This window comes from Scyliorhinus canicula, chromosome 17 (genome assembly GCF_902713615.1).
Source record: "Scyliorhinus canicula chromosome 17, sScyCan1.1, whole genome shotgun sequence".
Lineage (NCBI taxonomy): Eukaryota > Metazoa > Chordata > Chondrichthyes > Carcharhiniformes > Scyliorhinidae > Scyliorhinus > Scyliorhinus canicula.
Genome location: NC_052162.1, coordinates 50,123,279 through 50,143,241, shown reverse-complemented (window position 1 = coordinate 50,143,241; position 19,963 = coordinate 50,123,279). Strand labels below are relative to the sequence as shown.

The window sequence follows — 19,963 nt, the reverse complement described above, 5'->3', positions numbered from 1 at the left end:
TCATTCCTGTTTTTGCTGTTAATCAGAAACCCTTCCAGAAGGTAACACCAAGGACATTGTTTGTTTTGTATATTCTCTCCCTCTTTGATTTGGTGCATTTTTACTTGAAGCAGATTTTCCCAAGTGTTGCAGCTGAGAGTCAAGAGCTAACATGCCAAGTTTTTGCAAAAAAATGCAAGACTTTTGATGTGACAAATTCTCAAAATATGTACAAATATATAAAGACATAATATCATCTTTTCCCCCCGACCGTGAATCAGAAATTTGAAAGCATTTTCCCTATTTGCAAAATTTATTCACCAAACATTAATTGAACTCTGCTGCAGATCAGTCCTAAATCAGAGTTTGTACTGTTACAGCCAGGAGCGAGTTAATTTAAACAGCCCTGATTTCTCCTCTCCCTACCTGTCCGTAAATAGAAAGGTATTTTTGATTTCCCGTTTTATAAATGGTGGTACATTTTCCTCAACCCTTAATGTTGCAGTGATTAATCCTCGTTGAATAACTTGCACAGTAAACATGAGGAAAGCTGAAATAAAGGGTTGGTGATGGATCTCTGTGTCTATTCGGAACCTTGGATATCCATTATCCCTTCTCAGTTCCCAAATAACAGAGGTCAAGTCTGTGCTTTTTGGCGAAGTCCACTTGTACTTTATTTGTCAGCTGTGCCACTGATAACCTTATGTTCAATACAACATTTAGGAAGTTCCAACTAGCCCTGCAGCAAGCTAGTCAGATTGATTGTCTTTAGTGAATACAGTAGTTGAGTTTTCATTCAATTACAGATCTTGGTAATTCTTCAAATCATAATACACAGGCTAAAAAAACTAAGTGATTTAAACAAAAGAAAGATGGCGATTAGCAAAAGCAAGCAGGAAAAAAATAGGTTTCCGAAACATAGGGTGATTCCAGAATGAGTTTTTCCATCCCGGTAAGTGATTCTTAAGGAGATTATTATCTTAAGGTCTGGTCTTTTTACTTCTGATTGGCTTTAACTAATTTATAATTCAGTCAATTCGGCCAAACTGTCTGTCCATCAATTTAAGAGGTACATGTATTCAAATATATTGCTGCCAATTTCCCATTCCATCGCTTGGCAATTTAATTAGAAAAACAGTTTTCATAAAGAAATCAGCAGTCCTAGACTGGCTGTTACTATAGAAACAGAGGGGGGGAGAGAGAGGAGCTCTGGGAGGGGGAGGGGGGGGGGGGGGGAAGAGCTTGGGGTGGGGGAGTAATCTCTGATGGCTTAAAATTTCTCTGCTATCAATCATGGCTTACCATGGAAAGCCTGATTCCTTTTTTAATAACTATGATTTTAGAATAGTCTGGATAACGTAGATATGTAGTTATTTTCTGTCCCGTCAACAGACAGGACAGTATTTTTACATGGGAATAAGAATGGAAATGCAAGCTTTAATGTTGTTCCACCTTAGCTGTGCAGTTGTTCTTTATCAAATCTGCACAATACCATGGGAGATTGAAAATATTTAATACTAGCAGAAATGCTAAAGACTACGTAATGTCACAGAAAATATCCAAATCTTGGAAAATATCGCTGCAGTAATTGAGACAAAATATATATTGAGGAAAAAATGTTAGAAATAATGTGTGCTTTCTTGTTCTGCAGATCTTAAAGCGAGTTTCTAACAGCGTGCTGTGGCTACTTCGATTCCCTGCTGTGGGAGAACCCAACATTCAACAGTATGCACAGAGCATGGGACTGTCTGCTAACCGCATTATCTTTTCACCTGTCGCCCCAAAAGAGGAGCATGTGAGGCGAGGACAGATGGCAGATGTCTGTCTAGACACTCCACTCTGCAATGGACATACCACAGGAATGGATGTACTCTGGGCAGGGACACCAATGGTGACTATGCCAGGTATGTGTAATGGTGGGTAACAATTTTTCTTTTCATTTTGTATAAGGAATGTAAGTCAATTAATTTGATGGAAATGTATGGAATAGGGCTCAATGATTAAATCCATCACTGTGATTGCTTTATTGCTCTATATGAAATCCAACAGCTCATTTTCAGTAGTTGATTGCTTTAAATAGTTGACTTTTAATGATTTCTTGGGTTCTCCAGGTTGGAAGAACATGCAATTGCAACAGTAAATGTATAATTGTGGTAAGGGAAGGGCTCAGTGAATCCTTTCTGAGATTGCGTAGTGATGGTTGTGATTAATCAGGCTGAATTGTATAATAATGTTGATATTAAGTAATGCATCTGACTATTTTTGTACTGGCCACATTTTTTTTCCAACTGCGGTTCTTGCTTTTTCCTCATGATATTGGGATAAGGTGAGCCTTGTTTAGAATTTACCATGTATAAACTGTACAATACAATGAATTTGACTTAAATGAACAGATTTTTAGTACCTCTTGCATAATTACTATTGTGTGCACCTGAAAGCATGTGATAACTTTCAGAATTGCGGTCATCTTTTCTTTGAACATGGCATAAGAAATAGAAGCATAAGTAGGTCAATTTAACCCTTTGTGTCTGTTCTAGCGTTCAGTAAGATTATGACTGTCCGTTTACCCCATCCTTCTCTCTTAAAAATTTTTTTTTTCGAGTACCCAATTTTTTTTCCGATTAAAGGGGCAATTTAGCATGGCCAATCCCCCCTAACCTGCACATCTTTGGGTTGTGGAGATGAGCCCACGCGGACACTGGGAGAATGTGCAAACTTCACACACAGTGACCTGGGCCAGGATCGAACCCGGGTCCTCAGCGCAGTAGGCAGCAGTGCTAACCACTGCGCCAACATGTAACCCACACCCCATTTTTCTCCATTTTCATATCTTAGTTCTCTTAGTAACTCAAAATTTATCAATTTCTATCTTGGACAATGACCGAGCATCCAGTTTTCTTGAGATAATTACAATGATTCACAAATCTGCAAAATATTTATCCTCTCCTCAGTCCCAAGTAACCAACGCATTAATCTGAGACTTTGACCCTTAATTCTCAGCACCCTCCCTCCCAACCAACCAAAAATACATGCTCCCAGCAGACATTTGCCAGTCCCCTTAAGAATTTTCTATGTTTCAGTTTGATTATTTCTCATTTTCTAAGTGCAAGCAAGTGTTTTGTTAAGGCAGGTCTGATGGCACATGTTGAGCTGCCCAAATCCCAAAGGAAAACTTGAGACAAATTCCAAAACAATTATTGCAATTTTTATATTATGAGGAGGTTTACTGAAATCAAGAAATGATGTCTCTGACCAATTGTGATGATTTTATATTAAGGTAAATGTTTATTAAAGTGAAGAAAATGTAAAAATTACACTTTAACATAAGAATGGCTTTGTTTAGCTACCTACCCTTTTCTGGGGGCAATAGTCTTTATTGATTTTTAAATCTTCAGAATTTCAGTAATTTAACCAGACAATGTCCTCTTGCTCTTGGCGTGTCCTCTGAGGCTGACCGCAACTGGTTCTCCAGGTCTGTCCTTGTCAACATTCTTCTGGAAGATCTGATCAGCTACCGCACTGTCTTCTGGGAGATCGAAACAGCTACACCTTCATGCAGGCTTCTATTGTTTATTTAAATGCGTTTCTTCCCCTTGATATCTGTATCCTCTGTTTCACACAGTTACTCAGCAGTTCCCTTTTACCAGAACTGATCAAATTCCTTTCTTCTACTTCTAGCTCCGATATTTAAAAAAAGTAAACTTACTCTATCTTTGTCTCACTTACAATTTTACAACTTGGGTATGATTCTCGTTGAACTAAACCAACCCACTTCAAAGCTACTGCTTTTATTGCCTTATGTAAATTCTTGTTGTAAAGTTGTTCTTGGTTTATGAACATCTCAAAACTGCTTCTTACTGATGTTTAGGCCCTTGAAGTCGCTGTCACTTTATCCAATTACACTAATCACATCCCCACCAGCCTGTTTTCCGGCATATAAGAAATATAACCGTGATATTACCAAATGAAAGTTAATATAAATCTTCATTTCCCTGACAATAGGCTGAGTCTGCTCAATCTCTGTTCATAGGATGAAACTCTTATCCCAAGAATCAGTCTGGTAAATCTTGGTTGCATTGCTTCAAGGCAAATATATCCTTTCTTGCGTAAAGAGATCAAAATTGTACACTGTACTTTAGGTGTGACCTCACCAAGACCCTACCTAATTGAAGTAAGATGTCTTCACTTTACTTCAGACCCTTTGTAATAAAGGCTAATGTACAATTTGCTTTTCTAATTGCTTGGTGCACTAGTGTGTTAACTTTAAACTTTCCATGTACAAAGACAAGCAAGTCCCTGCCGTTCATCATTTTAAAAAAAACATTGCATTCTACTTTTCATTCCAGTGTGGAATACTTTGCAGTTCCCACACTATATTCCACTATATTCCTGCTCATTCTCCCAACCTGTCTATATCATTTTGGAGGTTCTTTGTGTCTTCCCTACTGTCAATTGAACATCACCAGGAAACCTGATGTTACACTTTCTCCCCCTTAACCAAGTAATTGACAGATTGTAATTGTTGGAGCCCAAGTACTGATCCTCGTGCTATCCCCACTAATTACAGTCTGACAACCTAAGTCAGAAACAACTTTCATTCATTTGGGACTTTAAATGGTGAAAACCTTCCAAGACAGTTCATAGTAGAATGATTGGTTGATGATAAACACTGAGCGAAAAGAAGGAGGTTGACCGAGCTTGGTCAAAGAAGCAGGTTTTAAGGAATGTCATAAAAGATGTAGGAAATCCATACCAGACCTGTGGTATTGGCTGCTGGCACCACTGCCAAAAGAGGACATTGGAGATTTTAACATTCCTCCAACCGTGGTTTCTTATGAATGCAGAATTTTGAGGATTGTACAGTTAATGATAGTGTAATAGACAAAATGGTAATTGCAGTGAGTAAGAACAGTGTTAATGGAGAAAACGTGGACTTCGGATACATAAATCTCCAAGACCTGATGATTTTCACCTGTGGCATATTAAAAGAAGTAGGTGACAACATTATATAGTTGGTTATAGTCTTTGTAAACATTTTCGATTTGGCAACTGTGACATTAGACTGGAAAATTATTCTTGTAAATCCATAATTTAAGAAGTCTGGGGGAGAGAAGTCAGTTATGTCCTCTAGTATGGAGACCAAAACTACACACACACCTTGAGGTTGAGGAGGGATTTCTTCAGCCAGAGGGTGGAGAATCTGGAATGCTGTATATGGTTTTGACCTTTATATCTGAAGGTGACAATGCTCGTCTTGGAGGAGCTACAGTAAAGATTTGCAGTGATTCTTGGGATGAGAGGGTTGTCTGATGGGCTGTGTAAATTGGGCCTGTGCTCTGAAGTGGAGAACAATGAAAGTGACTTCATTGAAACGTAGAAGATTCTGAGGGGGTTTGACAGGGTAAACACAGGATGTTTTTGTTGGCTAGTGAATCTAGAACACAAGGAAACAGCCTCAATAAACAGTTGGGCAGTAAGACTGAGATGTGAAAGTATTTTAAATGGTTGGAATTGTCTTAATCCTCCCCGTGTGTGCCTGGGTTTCCTCCGGGTGCTCCGGTTTCCTCCCACAGTCCAAAGATGTGCAGGTTAGGTGGATTGGCCATGATAAATTCCCCTTAGTCCAAAATTGCCCTTAGTGTTGGGTGGGGTTGCTGGGTTATGGGGATAGGGTGGAGGTGTTAACCTTGGGTAGGTTGCTCTTTCCGGGAGCTGGTGCAGACTCGATGGGCCGAATGGCCTCCTTCTGCACTGTAAATTCTATGTAAAGTATATTAAAGTCTGTGATTGATGGATTTTTGATCCTGGGAAATCAAGGATATAATGGACAGGAAAATGGTGTCCAATTAGAAGATCAGCCAGGATTCTATTGAACGGGGGAAAGGAGCTGAATGGTGCAGTGCAGCTCCTATTTCATAATTTAACATCCCTGTCCTTGCTGTTCTACTTTGGGCAAAGTGTTTGCCTAGCACTTAAGATTCAATATCCTCATCCTCCTGTTCGATTTCATTCAGAGTGTCACCCCAACCTATTTCAGAGTAGCTCCTGCATCATCTTTCCAACCCTCTCTTTTCACCCAGAACTCTGTTTTTCTGACTCTGTCCCCTTGTGCATCTAGTAAACCTTGTGTTGTGTTTGTCTGGTTCACCATCTGGTTATATTTTTGTCCACCTCCTTGGAAGCTTTACTTTTTAGATGCAAGTTCTTGGATACCAATAACCTACAGATTAAAATCAGATAGAATAAAATGAAAAAATAGATCTGGTTTCATTATTTGACTTGTTATGGCTGATTGGTTTATATTTTAATATTTCTGGGGACATTTCATTTTGTTCTGCCTTTTGAAAACGTGATCCTTGTGTTTTGTGTCGCTTGTTTATAAAATGGTTCTTAGCAGACCCAGCTAAGTTAGCATGTATATCTGGCTGACTAGTGTTCAGCTTGTTGGCAGAGGTAGTAGTCTTGCAATTCTTCTTGTCTGTATGTGATGAATTGGCAGGGGGTGTTGCGTGATGTGTATTCCGATATGCAACTCTCTTGATTCATTGTGGCATACATTCCAACTTTTATAGATAACTGGTATTAGGAATGAAGACTTTGTTACCTACACATGCAGGACTTGATGGTGGCATTCATCTCTTTGGTGCTGTGCACAAAGATGTTTCGGATGTTCTGTAAAACTGAATAGGTTTGAAGTTCATATCAATTTTAATCAGTAGTTTTGGCATTTTAATCTACTGTAATTCTTTGAGAAACTAAATGAATTATTTGTCCAATGAGTGCGGTTCACTTGGATTATCAAAGTGCAACATTTGTTTTAAAATTGGCTTTTTAGTTTCAAAAATAAGACGGATGTTCATTTACTGATTACCCCAAGCTTTTGTAGCTAGGTATTGCAATTGAAACCCTTCAGTGGGTGTGGACTGTTAACAGGTAAAATTTGTTGTATTGTGTTCTGCTATTTTCTCAGGAAATCTTATGTGCAACAATTCTGTACGAGCAGGACAATCCCAGGTTGAGTATCTCCTTTTATTGAGTAGTGTCGTTTGAGCAGAAACCGACCTGTTGGGCTACAGAAAGGAAAAATCAGTCAATATTTGTATTCCTGACCACTTGTGATTCTAGAGACTCCCATTAGCACAAAGTTAATTTCTCTGGTCATAAGTATTATTCATCCTTAATTTCATCTTGGTGAATCCCTGCCACAACCTGTTCATGCCTTTTGATTGTAGGGCTAAGCATCATATAACTGCACTAACCAATAATTTTTACAAGTTTGACATTGCACTTTGTTTTTGTGCTGAATGCACAATATTAATAATAATCTTTATTTGTGCACAAATCGGCTTTCAGGTACACTGAGGGAGAATTCAGAATGTCTAATTCACCTAACAGCATGTCTTTCGGGACTTGAGGGAGGAAACCGGAGCACCCGGAGGAAACCCATGCAGACACAGGGAGAACGTGCAGACTCTACACAGACAGTGACCCAAGCCAGGAATCGAACCCAGGTCCCTGGCGCTGTGAAGCAACAGTGCTAACCACAGTGCTACCGTGCCGCCCAAGAATCCTACTTGCTGTTTATTTACAGCTTTATTAAAGTTTTTAAACTTTTTGAAGTCTTTTCAGATATACACCTATTCATTCCCTCAAAATTTATCATTCCATGATTCCTAATTATATTTCATTCTGTCAAAACGCCAGACCTAATTTTAACAATTAAACATTCGCTCTTTGTGAACAAGCCCCTTCTAGTAACCCCCCATGCCTGCAAAAGCCACCTAAAAATTGCTGTCCCTATCTAATTGCTGACCTTATCTTTTCCCAACGGTAGAGGACTCTAGAACTAGAGAGCATAGGTTTACGGTGAGAGATACAGAAGAGACCAGAGGGGAAATTTCTTCACAGAGGATGGTCAGCATCTGGAACGAGCTACCAGAGGCAGTGGTAGAAACGGGTACAATTTTTTTCCTTTTAAAAAAAGACAGTTACATGGGCAGGGTAGGTATAGAGAGGTATGGGCCAAATGCGGGCAAGTGGGACTAGCTCAGTGATAGAAATTGGGAGGCATGGTCAAGCTGGGCCAAAGGGCCTGTTTCCATGCTGTAAACATCTATGGCTCTAGTTCTTCCCTCAATCTCTAAATATCTCATCACAGTGAACAGACCCCTGTCTAAATACCTACTCCCTACAGGCACTAAGCTAGACTTGGACCTGGTGCAAACCGGGTGCTTGTGAATAGTCAACCAGAAGATGCAAATAAAGTTAGGAACATTGAGAGAGGTTCAGAGATGGAGAGATTGAAATTTCTGAAATTACATTGACCTTTCTGGTGCTTCGCGTCTCAACATTCTAATTTCAAGAATCCCCCAGATTCTGCCACTTGTAAAGATTTCACAGACTACCTTAAACTGATGATTCCCCTACGTAGACCAGGATTGGTGCTTTTGTAAATCAAATATTAATAATGAACCTTGCAGGCAGTTACACCTCTCTCACGCCCACTTTCCCCCTCTGTCTTAAACAGTAAGAGCCCTTTTTACAGGAAGTGCGCACACTCAAATACATAGACATTTTCTTTACAACATATCAATACACAAAAAGAACCAATTTAAAATCAATATTCAGTTACTTCCACCTTTGTGTAGTCTCTCTCACTTTCTTTATCTCTCTTTGTCTTAGATGTTTTTATCTCTCCCTTGTTCCTTTTCATTCTCAGCACGGTAGCCTTGTGGATAGCACAATTGCTTCACAGCTCCAGGGTCCCAGGTTCGATTCCGGCTTGGGTCACTGTGTGGAGTCTGCACATCCTCCCTGTGTGTGTGTGGGTTTCCTCCGGGTGCTCCGGTTTCCTCCCACAGTCCAAAGATGTGCAGGTTAGGTGGATTGGCCATGATAAATTGCCCTTAGTGTCCAAAATTGCCCTTAGTGTTGGGCGGGGTTACTGGGTTGTGGGGATAAGGTGGAGGTGTTGACCTTGGGTAGGGTGCTCTTTCCAAGAGCCGGTGCAGACTCGATGGGCCGAATGGCCTCCTTCTGCACTGTAAATTCTATTTCTATCTCATTTGCATATTTTTATTTGTCTTTATCCTGGGTGAGATCTTCATAAACCTGCTGTCAGATATTTCTGTCAAACCTTTAATTAAATCAAATTGCTGTGTTTGTTATATTATAGAATGTGGGGAACGATCTGAAAGCAAATAGAGAAATCCCCCCTGCCCCTCAGAAACCGGAATTCAAGTGGCCACTATAAGAATCATCTGTCATTTAGCCTTTATGCAGACTCAGGACATTAATTTAAAACCCTTCGGAGTGATTTGAGGATATCTCACTCTGTTGTTGTCAGTGCTTCACTTTAACTTTCCATTCATTGCACTTTACTCTTAACCTACTCACCCCAAGTGCAGGTGACAGGCCAAATGTCTATTCATGCCCATCCTAAAGGTTTTGTTTGCTTTCACAATGCAGCTCACTTGTATTAAATAAAACGTGAAAAGTTAGGTCATCTGCTTTGTATCAGTGTGTCTCTTCCTTCCTATCAATTTATCTGTTGTGACTGGAATAGCTGGGATTTTTAATTAGTGTTAAAACCCCTATCCAGTTCGAACCTACCTCTCCAAAAACACGACTAGTCGGTTTCGCGGCACAAGGGAAGATGGGAAGAGCCGCACGTTATGGGATGAAGAGCTGCATTCAGTTCACAAGCCGTTATTTGGTTAACCCTACAACATAAAATGAAGGGTACAATTGTACAAGGAGCAGAGGGATCTGAATGTATTTGCATAAATCATTGAAAATGGGAGAACAGGTTGAGAACATGGTTGAAAGAATAGCATATAATAAGCTTTCTTAATAGGGACACAGAGTATAAGAACATGGAGGTTATGTTGAGCTTGTGCAAGACATAAGTTTGATCTCGGCTGGATTATTGTCCCCGGTTCTGGACCTGCATTTAGGAAGGATACGAAGGCATAGGTGAGAGTTCAGAAATTATTAACGAGAATGGTGCCAGAGATGAAGAACTTCAATTATAAAGATATATTGGAGAAATTGGGACTATTTCCCTAGGCGAACAGAATGCTGTGAGGAGATTTGATAGAGGTATTCAATGTCATGAGAGGTCTGGACAGAGTGGATGAGGGAAAGCTCCCCACTTGTGAAAGGATCGCGAACAAGAGGGCACAGATTTTCAAGTAATTGGCAAAAGAAGCAAAATGAGGAAAACCTTTTTGTTGCAGTGAGTGGTTAATGTCAGGAATGCACACAGTGTGTGGTGGAGACGGGCTCAATTCAAAAGGGATTTAGACTGTTGTTAGCACAATGGTTAGCACTGTTGCTTCACAGCGCCTGGGTCCCAGGTTCGATTCCCAGTTTGGTTCACTTTATGTGGAGTCTGCACGTTCTCCCTGTGTCTGCGTAGGTGTCCTGGTGTTTTGGTTTCTTCGAAGTCCCAAAAGACGTGCTGTTAGGTAATTTAGACATTTTGCATTCTCCCTCTGTACTCGAACAGGTGCCGGAATGTGACGACTAGGGGCTTTTCACAGTAACTTCATTGCAGTGTTAAGTTAGCCTATTTGTGACAATAAAGATTATTATTATTAATTTTTAAAAAAGAACACAATGGGGCATGGCATGAGGTGAATTGCTCATTTGGAAAACCGCTGAAGACATGATGGGGCTAAATGGCCGTGTGATTCTGTGTGAATGTTAGATTCATTGGTTTGATTTATCTGTTCAATGTATACTGATAGTTAATTGTACTTTGCCTTGTATGTCACTAAGTTGGTGGGTTTAGAGGAAGGCAAATGGGTTTCCCCAGGCTTTTTATTTATCACATGAATTTTGAGAGGATTGTAACAGTATGTACTTTGTGCATGTGTAATATACACAGCAATTATATATTTTTATGCATATATCTATTTTTTAAAATCATGTAGCTGGGCATAGTAGTATTTCATTGATATGTCTAAGTGGCATTGTGATGTTTAGTGACCCAATAAATAGGAACAGGACTAGGTCAGTTAGCCCTCAAGCCTTTTCTGCTGGTGACATTAGGGCTCCACTAACACAACTTTGACAGCTGAACTGCCTTCCCTATCCAGTCAGTGGCATCCAATCAGCTGCAATAAGCATGTAGTTAATAAAAACTATATTTAGAACTAGTTATTTCAGTATTTTAAAAAACTGAAATATTGTTCAGCTCAAAGGAAAAGGCTACCAAAACAGCAAATATAGAAAGTCCTACTTCAGTCTATTGGTAGTAAAACCATTAAGCATAAATATGCTTCTGCCCGACTGCATAAGCTAAATATTTAAGTGAGAGCATTTTAGAATAATTTGCCTATTTTGTTTATTTTTTATAAGAATGAAGTACCTATCACAAACTTTGGAACTGAGTTGATCCCAGCAGTACAATAACTTAACTTCCCTGTTGCATATTATTTTCCTATTTAAATAACAAAATAGCCTACATTCTCCCTGCCCAACATGGAGAAGGGAAATGAGCTTCACAGCCCATGTCTCCACTGAAAAATTGAATCTTAACCCATTTCATTACCCACTGTCACCTCCATGGACTCTTTTCCCCCACCCCCATTCTCTTTCCTTTCCCCATCGACCTCTTGTGCTAATCAGCATCGGTAGTATAATGGTTAGCACTGTCGCTCCACAGCTCCAGGGTCTCTGGTTCGATTCCCAGCTTAGCGACTGTGTTGAGTCTGCACGCTGTCCCTGAGTCTGCGTGGGTTTTCTCCGGGTGCTCTGATTTCCTCCCACAGTCCAAAGATGTGCAAGTTAGGTGGATTGGCCATGGTATAATTGCCCTTGGTGTCCAAAAATGTTGAGTGGGGTTACTGGTTATGGGGAAAGGTTGGAGGTGTGGGCTTGGGTAAGGTGCTCTTTCCAAGGGCAAGTGCAGACTCGACGGGATGAATGGCCTTCTGCACTGTAAGTTCTATGATCTCTCTCCTCCTCACTTTGCGTGGTTCTAGTTAATCCAGCACTTTAATCCTTTTTTAAAATAAATTAGAGTACCCAATTTTTTTTCCAATTAAGGGGCAATTTAGCATGACCAACCCACCTAGCCTTTGGGTTGTGAGGGCAAAAACCCACGCAAACAGAGGGCGAATGTGCAAACTCCACACACACAGTGACCCAGGACTGGGATCGAACTTGGGGACCGTGGCGATGCGATGCGGCGGTGCTAACCACAGCACCATCGTGCTGCCCACTTTAATCCTTTTTCACTGTATGCACAAATAAATCTGCAATAGAGACAGACTATCCATTGAGTGTAAATGTCAATTTAAAAGAAAGATCACATCAAACATGGATGTCAGCTTAGCAACCAAATTTTGCATTTATGCTGTATGATGGATTTGAATTTGTATTTGGAATGAGAGTTTCCATTTGTGGCCTGCATGTTAAATATTTTATGTTCCTTGTTGCAGGAGAAACACTGGCATCCCGTGTTGCTGCCTCACAGCTGATGTGTTTGGGATGTCCAGAACTAATTGCAAAGACAAGACAAGAGTATGAGGATATTGCTGTCATGTTGGGCACAGATATGGAATAGTATGTTCTAATCTTCTAACTTCATTGTTTGAGTTGTAACTTACTTGTACCTGCCCCTTCAGTACTGAATACCCAGTTGTCAGTCTGCATAACACTAACTTTTGAACGGCTAATTGAGTGCACCAATTTGGTCTTGATTTTGGGTCAGTTTTCTTTGATACTGATGCCGTATATAAAGTCTAAGAGACAATTTCCAAACACTCAATTGGTCATTTAAATGTAAATGCCATTGTTTAAACTGACAAATGAGCTAAAGGATTAGGTTTGGCACTGTGTGCTGTAGACTATCTATCTGTCTGGGAGCTTAAAATAATCTGGTTTCTCTTACTCTCAAAGTAATGTGATTGAAGATTATTATTGAAAAGATATTAACGTATTGTCATTCACTTTGCTGATTACATTACCAGTTATAAAACAAGTAAGAATCTTGTTTCGGCAACAGAAGAGACTGCATACCACATTTTTACAATAATTTTGTTTGTGCTCCCAATCTACCTCAAAAGGAACATTTGCATTATTGCTTCAGTACTGACTTGATTATTTAAAAAAATAATTTGAGAGTACCCAATTCATTTTTTCCAATTAAGGGGCAATTCAGTGTGGCCAATCCACATCTTTGGGTTGTGGGGACGAAACCCATGCAAACATATGCAAACTCCACACAGACAGTGACCCAGAGCCGGGATCGAACCTGGGACCTCGGCGCCGTGAGGCAACAGGGCTAACCCACTGCGCCACCGTGCTGCCCCTGACTTGATTAATTAATTGAATTTTAAAACTCAATGGTGTGTACAAGAACCTGCATCAAATATATGCTTGATTTGGGACAAATTGCTCTCTGCTTGTCCATTCATTTTCATAAATTTGGGAACTGTTTTAGAATCTACATTGCAGAAGGAGGCTATTCGGCCCATCAAGTCTGCACTGACCCTCTGAAAGTGCACACTCTCTAGGCCCACTCCCCCACACTATCCCTGAAACCCCACCTAACCTGTACATCTCTAAGGGGCAATTTTATCATTGCCGATCCACCTAATCAGCACATCTTTGGACTGTTGGAGGAAATGGGAGCACCCGGAAGGAACCTACACAGATACAGGGAGAAAGGGCAAACTCCACACAGACAGTAGTTACCCAAGGCTGGAATTGAACCTGGGTTTCTGTCACTGAGGCAGCAGTGCCAGCCACTCTGCCACCGTTGTGTTCCTGTTGAGATTTTGAGCTGGAATGTCCAGCTTTCTTGATGTTATGATTTTTTATATATTAAAAAGAGAGCGAGATGAGCAGTATATGAAAAGCATGTGATACATTTTAGGAAAACATTGAAGAGAAACAAATCTGAAATTCTGTTGCTAGAATGCCCGGTGAATCCTTTGCTTATTTAGCTACTGAGTGCATGGTATGTGAAGAACTTCGACAGATGTACCTAATCCATAATGATATGAGTGTGGAGAGCACTGTTCCTGCATTTTTGAGTTTTGGCACCATTTTGACATTGCCTTTATTGTTATAGCCTGAAGAAGATCCGAGGAAAGGTGTGGAAACAAAGAGTAAGCAGTCCGCTGTTCAACACCAAACAATACACTATGGATCTGGAACGTCTATACACACAGATGTGGGAGCATTATGCTGCAGGCAACAAACCAGACCACATGATCAAGCCACTTAAGGCTGTGGAGACAAATGAAACTGCTTGAACTTGCTCCATTGCTGCAGCATTGTGACTTTGACATGAGAATACTGAACTGCATCCTTGGCTCCATGATCCATCACACAGAGATTGTTTTGACTGTTTTTGAGACAAGTCATAAATTCTGGCAATAACACATTTTCATACTAGCCCAGAGTGACTCTTCAAAGATTGAAGCCGTGTTATTGAACAGTTGTTGGAGTTAAACCCAGTTGAAATAGATTGTATCAAGCACACCATGTGCAGTAACAGCACCTCTGATTTGACTTGAGTAATGGTATTCCTTATAGATGATGAATCTGAAAATATTTGTAATGCTACTTAGCCAGAACTACACATTAGTGATTAGAAGTTAACATTTGATATCACCATCTCATCGCTACTCTAAGAGCAGAGATTTCCTTTGAATGACTGAAGGCCTGATCGCTGGATGGGTTCATTTAAGGCCTTGGACTAACCCTTTAAAGGGGTGTAGTTATGTTTTAATGTTTTCCAGTCAAATTATTTTTATAAACCATTGAGGCTCCTTTTCTTGTCAGTCTTTGTACTCTCTGCCTTTTCAGGCTTTTTAGTTGCAAGGTAATTATACTTGTGTTGGAAACTGCTTTCCATATGGAACAGGAAGTGTGTCAACTAGCCAATGTATGTCTACAGCTTATTTGTTCCAGTTCTTTGAGTGATGCAGCAGGATACACATTACCAGTTGCCCTGTGTTGATTCAAGAATGCGTTTCACCGTGTGTCGGATATAAACGCGAGTGACGCAATGGAATTCATTTCCTTGTTTGACCCACACAAGCTGGAGTAAGGATGCAGTATGTGTGTCTATGCATGACCATGCAGATGTAATAATTGTACATAGTAGCAGTGCTTCAACTGTTGCTGAGGTCTGGAATTAAGGTTTGGAGACTGGCCGATTGCAGAACAGTTTGGAAAAATTAAAACCAGTCTGGAGAATGGTTGCTCTTCCTCATTTAATAAACTCATTTGATTTTTGTAGGATCATTTTTATGAAGGGCTAAGGATTCTCTTTTGCCCCCAGGTAAGTATCTCATCAGTTATTATGTAGATTTAGCAATTTTGTGTGATATTTAGCCAGAACGTGATGACTCCTTTTGCACCTGTACTGGCATATGTAAAGAAATTGTGGGTGTTTATGGAAGATTTTCTTTTGCAGTCATTCAAGTTACTTTCTCAAAAGTATAACAGGAATTGCTTTGAGTTTATTATTCTCAGGTCTTTGTCAAGAATCGCTTCAATTTGATCCTTCATTACTTCAATGTGACATTTGGTTTGCTGGGACTCCCAGTGGGATGATTGTAAATATTTATATTAGACTGTCCCTCTTCTGCCCACATTTTCTGTGGAGTGGTATTGAATAAAGCACATGTTTGGTTTATATGGAACAAAACCAGATCATTTGCATAAAATCCCATATGTTTTTATTGAAGAAAGAGATAATGTCTGGGTTATAATGGTCAGTGGGATAATAAAACATTGATTTTTATTTAAAACAAATAAAATAAAATGGATGGTGATACTGATGCAAGGAGAGAGGCAGGTGAGCATGTTCTGAAAGAATCTCCCAAGGAATTTTTTATTAACTCCCACGTGCTTAGATTTATTTTGGTTACTTTTTATTTTCTTTTTGTGTTACGTCAGCTATTTTAACATGCCTCCTAACATTTTTAGTATAGATAGTGAGGCGTCAGACCTTTGCATTGTCTGTATTTCAGGCTGTTTCTGTATGAAGCTGTAAATACATGTGAATGAGAATCTAATGTATCTGTGTACAATTATAAAGCAGCTGGATGCTTTACTGGAGTCTTGTGTTTCTGTGTCGAGGTTTTTGCATGGCCTGTGTATTGTATCTCTACCAGATTTACACTTGGTATTTTACCCTTTCTGTTTTATGTAATGTTTACTTTGTTTCCCCTGTAACATTCTTCCCAATGTATCTTGGTTGACAGGTTACTTATTAAGATTCTTCTCATCTGCAATGCATATGAAATTGTGTGAGAGCTGATTTGCTGGTAGACATTTTTCCTGTTTTTCCAGCTCCCTCCTGTAAAATATGATCCTCGTCACAGCACAATTCCTAAACATTGTAACCAGTCTCAATTGTTGCTTGGTTGATTCTGTTCGGTTACTGCAGTGCCTTGTGATTTAAAACAAAATACGACAAGATTATTTTGAATAAAGGGTGTAGGATTGACTTAATTGCTGGCAAATTTTATAGATTAACTGATGTCAAATGTTGGTTTCTGGGGATTATTTCCTGATTTTGCATTGCTATTATGAGTTTTGGTGCTGGAAATGTACATGGGCACAGGTTTTACACACTAATCTGCTTCAACATTCTGGTTTGTAAGATTTTCAATTTCTCGTTCAAATCCCCACCCACCCATGCCGAGCCCATTTTTTCTCAATTTAGATGAGGGAAAACAACTGGCTAATTAATACTGTTTGATGTATGAAAAGTTATTTTCTCTGAATGCAAATGAATAAAGCTGCTGTCCTTAAGGCAACATTCAGTGTTCTAGGTTAATTCCCCTTCACCACCCCCTCTAATAAACTGGGTGTAACTTATTTTACATTAATTTATAATGTCCATTCCACTTGCACAAAGGCATTTCAAGATCAGTCTAAGGGAGGGAAATTCTGTCACTTTGCAATTTATATTCATGCAGATGGAATTGACTTGCAGTAGAAGATAGCACCTTTTATTTTTAATTGGAATATGATTAATTCTTGCAGAAAGTTGAGTTTTGAGAATGGAGACTGTCATGTGAGAGTACCTTGAAGAAATGGGTGTTTAAGAAATGTACCTTTATCAGTGATGTCAGAGTGTGGGTGGAGCTGGGCTGTCTGTCAGCTTTTTACTTTCATTTTAGGCTGTTTCTGCGGGATGTGTTTTAGTTTCACTTTCAGAGCTGGATAGCTGCAGTCACAGCCAGAAGGGGTATTAGTCTCGCTCTCTGTAATCTAAAAACTGTTAATCGATCCTTTGGTGATTTAAAACTAATAACAGCTCTCAGTAGTGACTTTAACCTGATGTGCTTCTGTTGAAAGGTTTTGTTTAAGTCTTCTGGATGTTAAAAGGACAGCTTGAGGATTACTTAGTGTTGTATTCTTTGGGGGTTGCATTTGAATTAATGGTTACTAAGATGTTCACTATGTTTTGAAAAGGTTAACTTGAGTTCATAGAAGAAACATTGTTTTGCTTTAAAGAATACTTTTCCATTTCTGCTGTACCACACCTGTAGAGTGGGCCGTGTGCTCCCCATACTACAATCTATTAAAAGTTGTGGGTCAGGTTAACTCCATGCTACACTTTGGGGTTCTCTAAATCCTGGCCCATAACAAATTGGGGGTTTGAGGGGGATAAAAGTCTATCTATTGGATTGGCTTAGTGAACTTAAAGACAGTGATGGGTGAGCATATTGTGGTTGCTTTTCATGTGTGGTATTCTAGTTTAAGTGGGGAGTGTGTTGTGGACAATGGCTCTTTCAGAGGCTCTGAAGTTTTTGGGGGTGGAGACTGGCACACGCAGTTCCTTACGGACAGAGAGTAAAAACAGACTATTAGATTTGCAATAAAGATTACAGTTAACATTACCTGACAAAATGCGAAAAATTAGGTCATTATGGTGGTGGCTAAGCATTTAAAATTGCCCGAGATACAGTTTGACTCATTGGAAATGGCTAAAATTCTGTTACAAATTAGACAAATGGAACTTGAGAGAATTAAAGCAGCTTGAATACGAAAGAGGAAAAAGGGAGAGAGCGGAAACAGATGAGGAAAAATAAAAGGGGAGAGAAGAAAGGAGTAAAGAAAGAATAGCCCGAGCAGAACAAAAAGAGAACGGGTGATACAGATCAGGGAAAAAGAGAGAGTGTGAACTTCAGAAAATGGCCATTAAACATGACAGTCAGTTAAGATTGGCAGACGTAAATGGAAACGTACAGTTGGGTATTAGTGAGAAAGAGCGTCAAAGTCGACGGTGTGGTGGGGATCCATTTAAATACGTCCAAGCATTGCCAAGGTTTGATGAGGCGGAGGTAGAAGCCTTTTTCGTTTAATTTGAGAAGATAGCTAAACAAATGAAATGCCCACAGGACATGTGGGCATTACTGATTGAAACAAAGCTGATAGGTAGGGCTAGTGAAGTGTTTCCATCACTACCGGAGGAGGTATCTGGGACGTATGAGGAGGTGAAAAAATCCATCTTGGGTGCATATGAACTAGTGCCTGAAGCCTACAGACAAACATTTAGAAATTTAAGGAAAGAATTTGGTCAAACATGCATGGAGTTTTAAAGGATTGAACAGAGTAATTTTGATAGGTTGAAAATAGACCAAACGTATGAAGCTCTCCCGAGAAATTATACTTTTGGAGGAGTTTAAAAATTCAATTCCTGATGTAATGAGAACTCGTGTGGAAGAGCAGAGGGTTAAAACTGTGAGGTTAGCAGCAGAAATGGCAGATGATTACGAATTATTTAATAAATCAAAGCTTGGTTTCCGACTTCAGTTTCAGCCTGTGAGGGATAGAAACTGGGGACATGAGAAATACTCAAGTGGGAAAGGTAAAGGTGATCTGATGGGAGATAAAAAAAAGAGTGTACCTCAGACTAAAGAAGAAATCCAAGACGTTGGAAAAGAAATGAAAAATCTCAAATGTTTTCACTGCAATAAACTAGGCCATGTAAACTCAATTGTTGGTGGTTGAAGAAAAGCACTGGGAAGGCTGATGTGGTAAAACAGGATAAGACAGTGGGGTTTGTTAAAGTGGTCAAGGAAAGCCCAAGTGAAGTGAAGGAGGTGCAAAAGATTGTATAGCCTGATCAAGAGGTGATTGATAAGAAGGTGCCAGATCTCTTTAAAGAATTTACTTGTGTGGGTAAAGTTTACTCGTGTATCAGAAGGAGGAGGTAAAGAAGTCACAATTTTAAGAGATACGGGAGCTAGTCAATCTTTAATGGTAAGAGATGAGGAGTTATGTAGTTTGGGAAGAATGTTGCCAGAAAAGGTGGTAATATGTGGAATTCAGGGTGAGAGTAGTAGTGTTCCATTATATAAAGGTAAGGTTGAAAAGTCCAGTGAAGAATGGTGAAGTGGTAGTAGGAGTAATAGAGAAACTATCTTGTACAGGAATACAGTTTATCTTGGGTAATGATATACCTGGATTGCAGGTGGGAGTGATGTCTACTGTGGTGGATAAGCCAGTGGAAAATCAGATAACTGAAGTGTTGAAGGACGAATATCCTGGGATTTTTTCTGGATTGTGTAGCAAATACGTTTCCCTTTACGTCTGCCAATTGTAACTGACTGTCATGTTTCATCGCCATTTTCTGAAGTTCAAACTCTATCTTTTTCCCTGATCTGTATCTCCCTTTCCCTTTCCTTTTGCTCTGCTGGGGCTATTCTTTCTGTTTTCCCTTCTCTCTTTTTCCTCTCTTTCTCTTTCTTTCCCCTCTCTTTCCCTTACCTTTTCCTCTCTCTCTTTCATATTCAAGCTGCTTTAATTCTTTATCATGTTCCATTCGTTTAATTTTCAACCACATTTTTGCTATTTGTAATGAGCCAAACTGTAACTCAGGCAACTTTAAATGCTTAGCCACCGCCATAATGACCTAATTTTTCGCATTTTGTCAAGTAATGTTAACTGCAATGTTTTTGCACAATCTAATAGTCTGTTTTTAGTCTCTGTAAAGTACTGC

General features: G+C 39.6%; 1 protein-coding gene and 1 long non-coding RNA gene across 3 annotated transcripts in view; one reads left to right on the top strand and one right to left on the bottom strand.

Moving 5' to 3' along the window:
• The window catches only part of LOC119951137 (UDP-N-acetylglucosamine--peptide N-acetylglucosaminyltransferase 110 kDa subunit), a 125,813-nt gene extending 109,352 nt beyond the window's left edge, over positions 1-16,461 (top strand). The window contains exons 20-22 of one of the 2 annotated variants that reach the window (XM_038774141.1): positions 1,631-1,883; positions 12,429-12,552; positions 14,066-16,461. In XM_038774141.1, coding sequence (XP_038630069.1) covers positions 1,631-1,883; positions 12,429-12,552; positions 14,066-14,249 — 561 coding nt within the window. In that variant the 3' untranslated portion in view covers positions 14,250-16,461. Of the gene's footprint in view, positions 1-1,630; positions 1,896-12,428; positions 12,553-14,065 lie in introns of both variants that reach the window. The other variant, XM_038774140.1, reaches the window with a different exon arrangement.
• Positions 6,707-10,521, bottom strand: LOC119951141. Its single transcript, XR_005457512.1, has 2 exons — positions 9,592-10,521; positions 6,707-7,049 (listed from the first exon to the last, which is right to left on the bottom strand). It is a non-coding gene; the product is annotated as an uncharacterized LOC119951141 (long non-coding RNA).
• Positions 16,462-19,963: the final 3,502 nt, after the last annotated feature.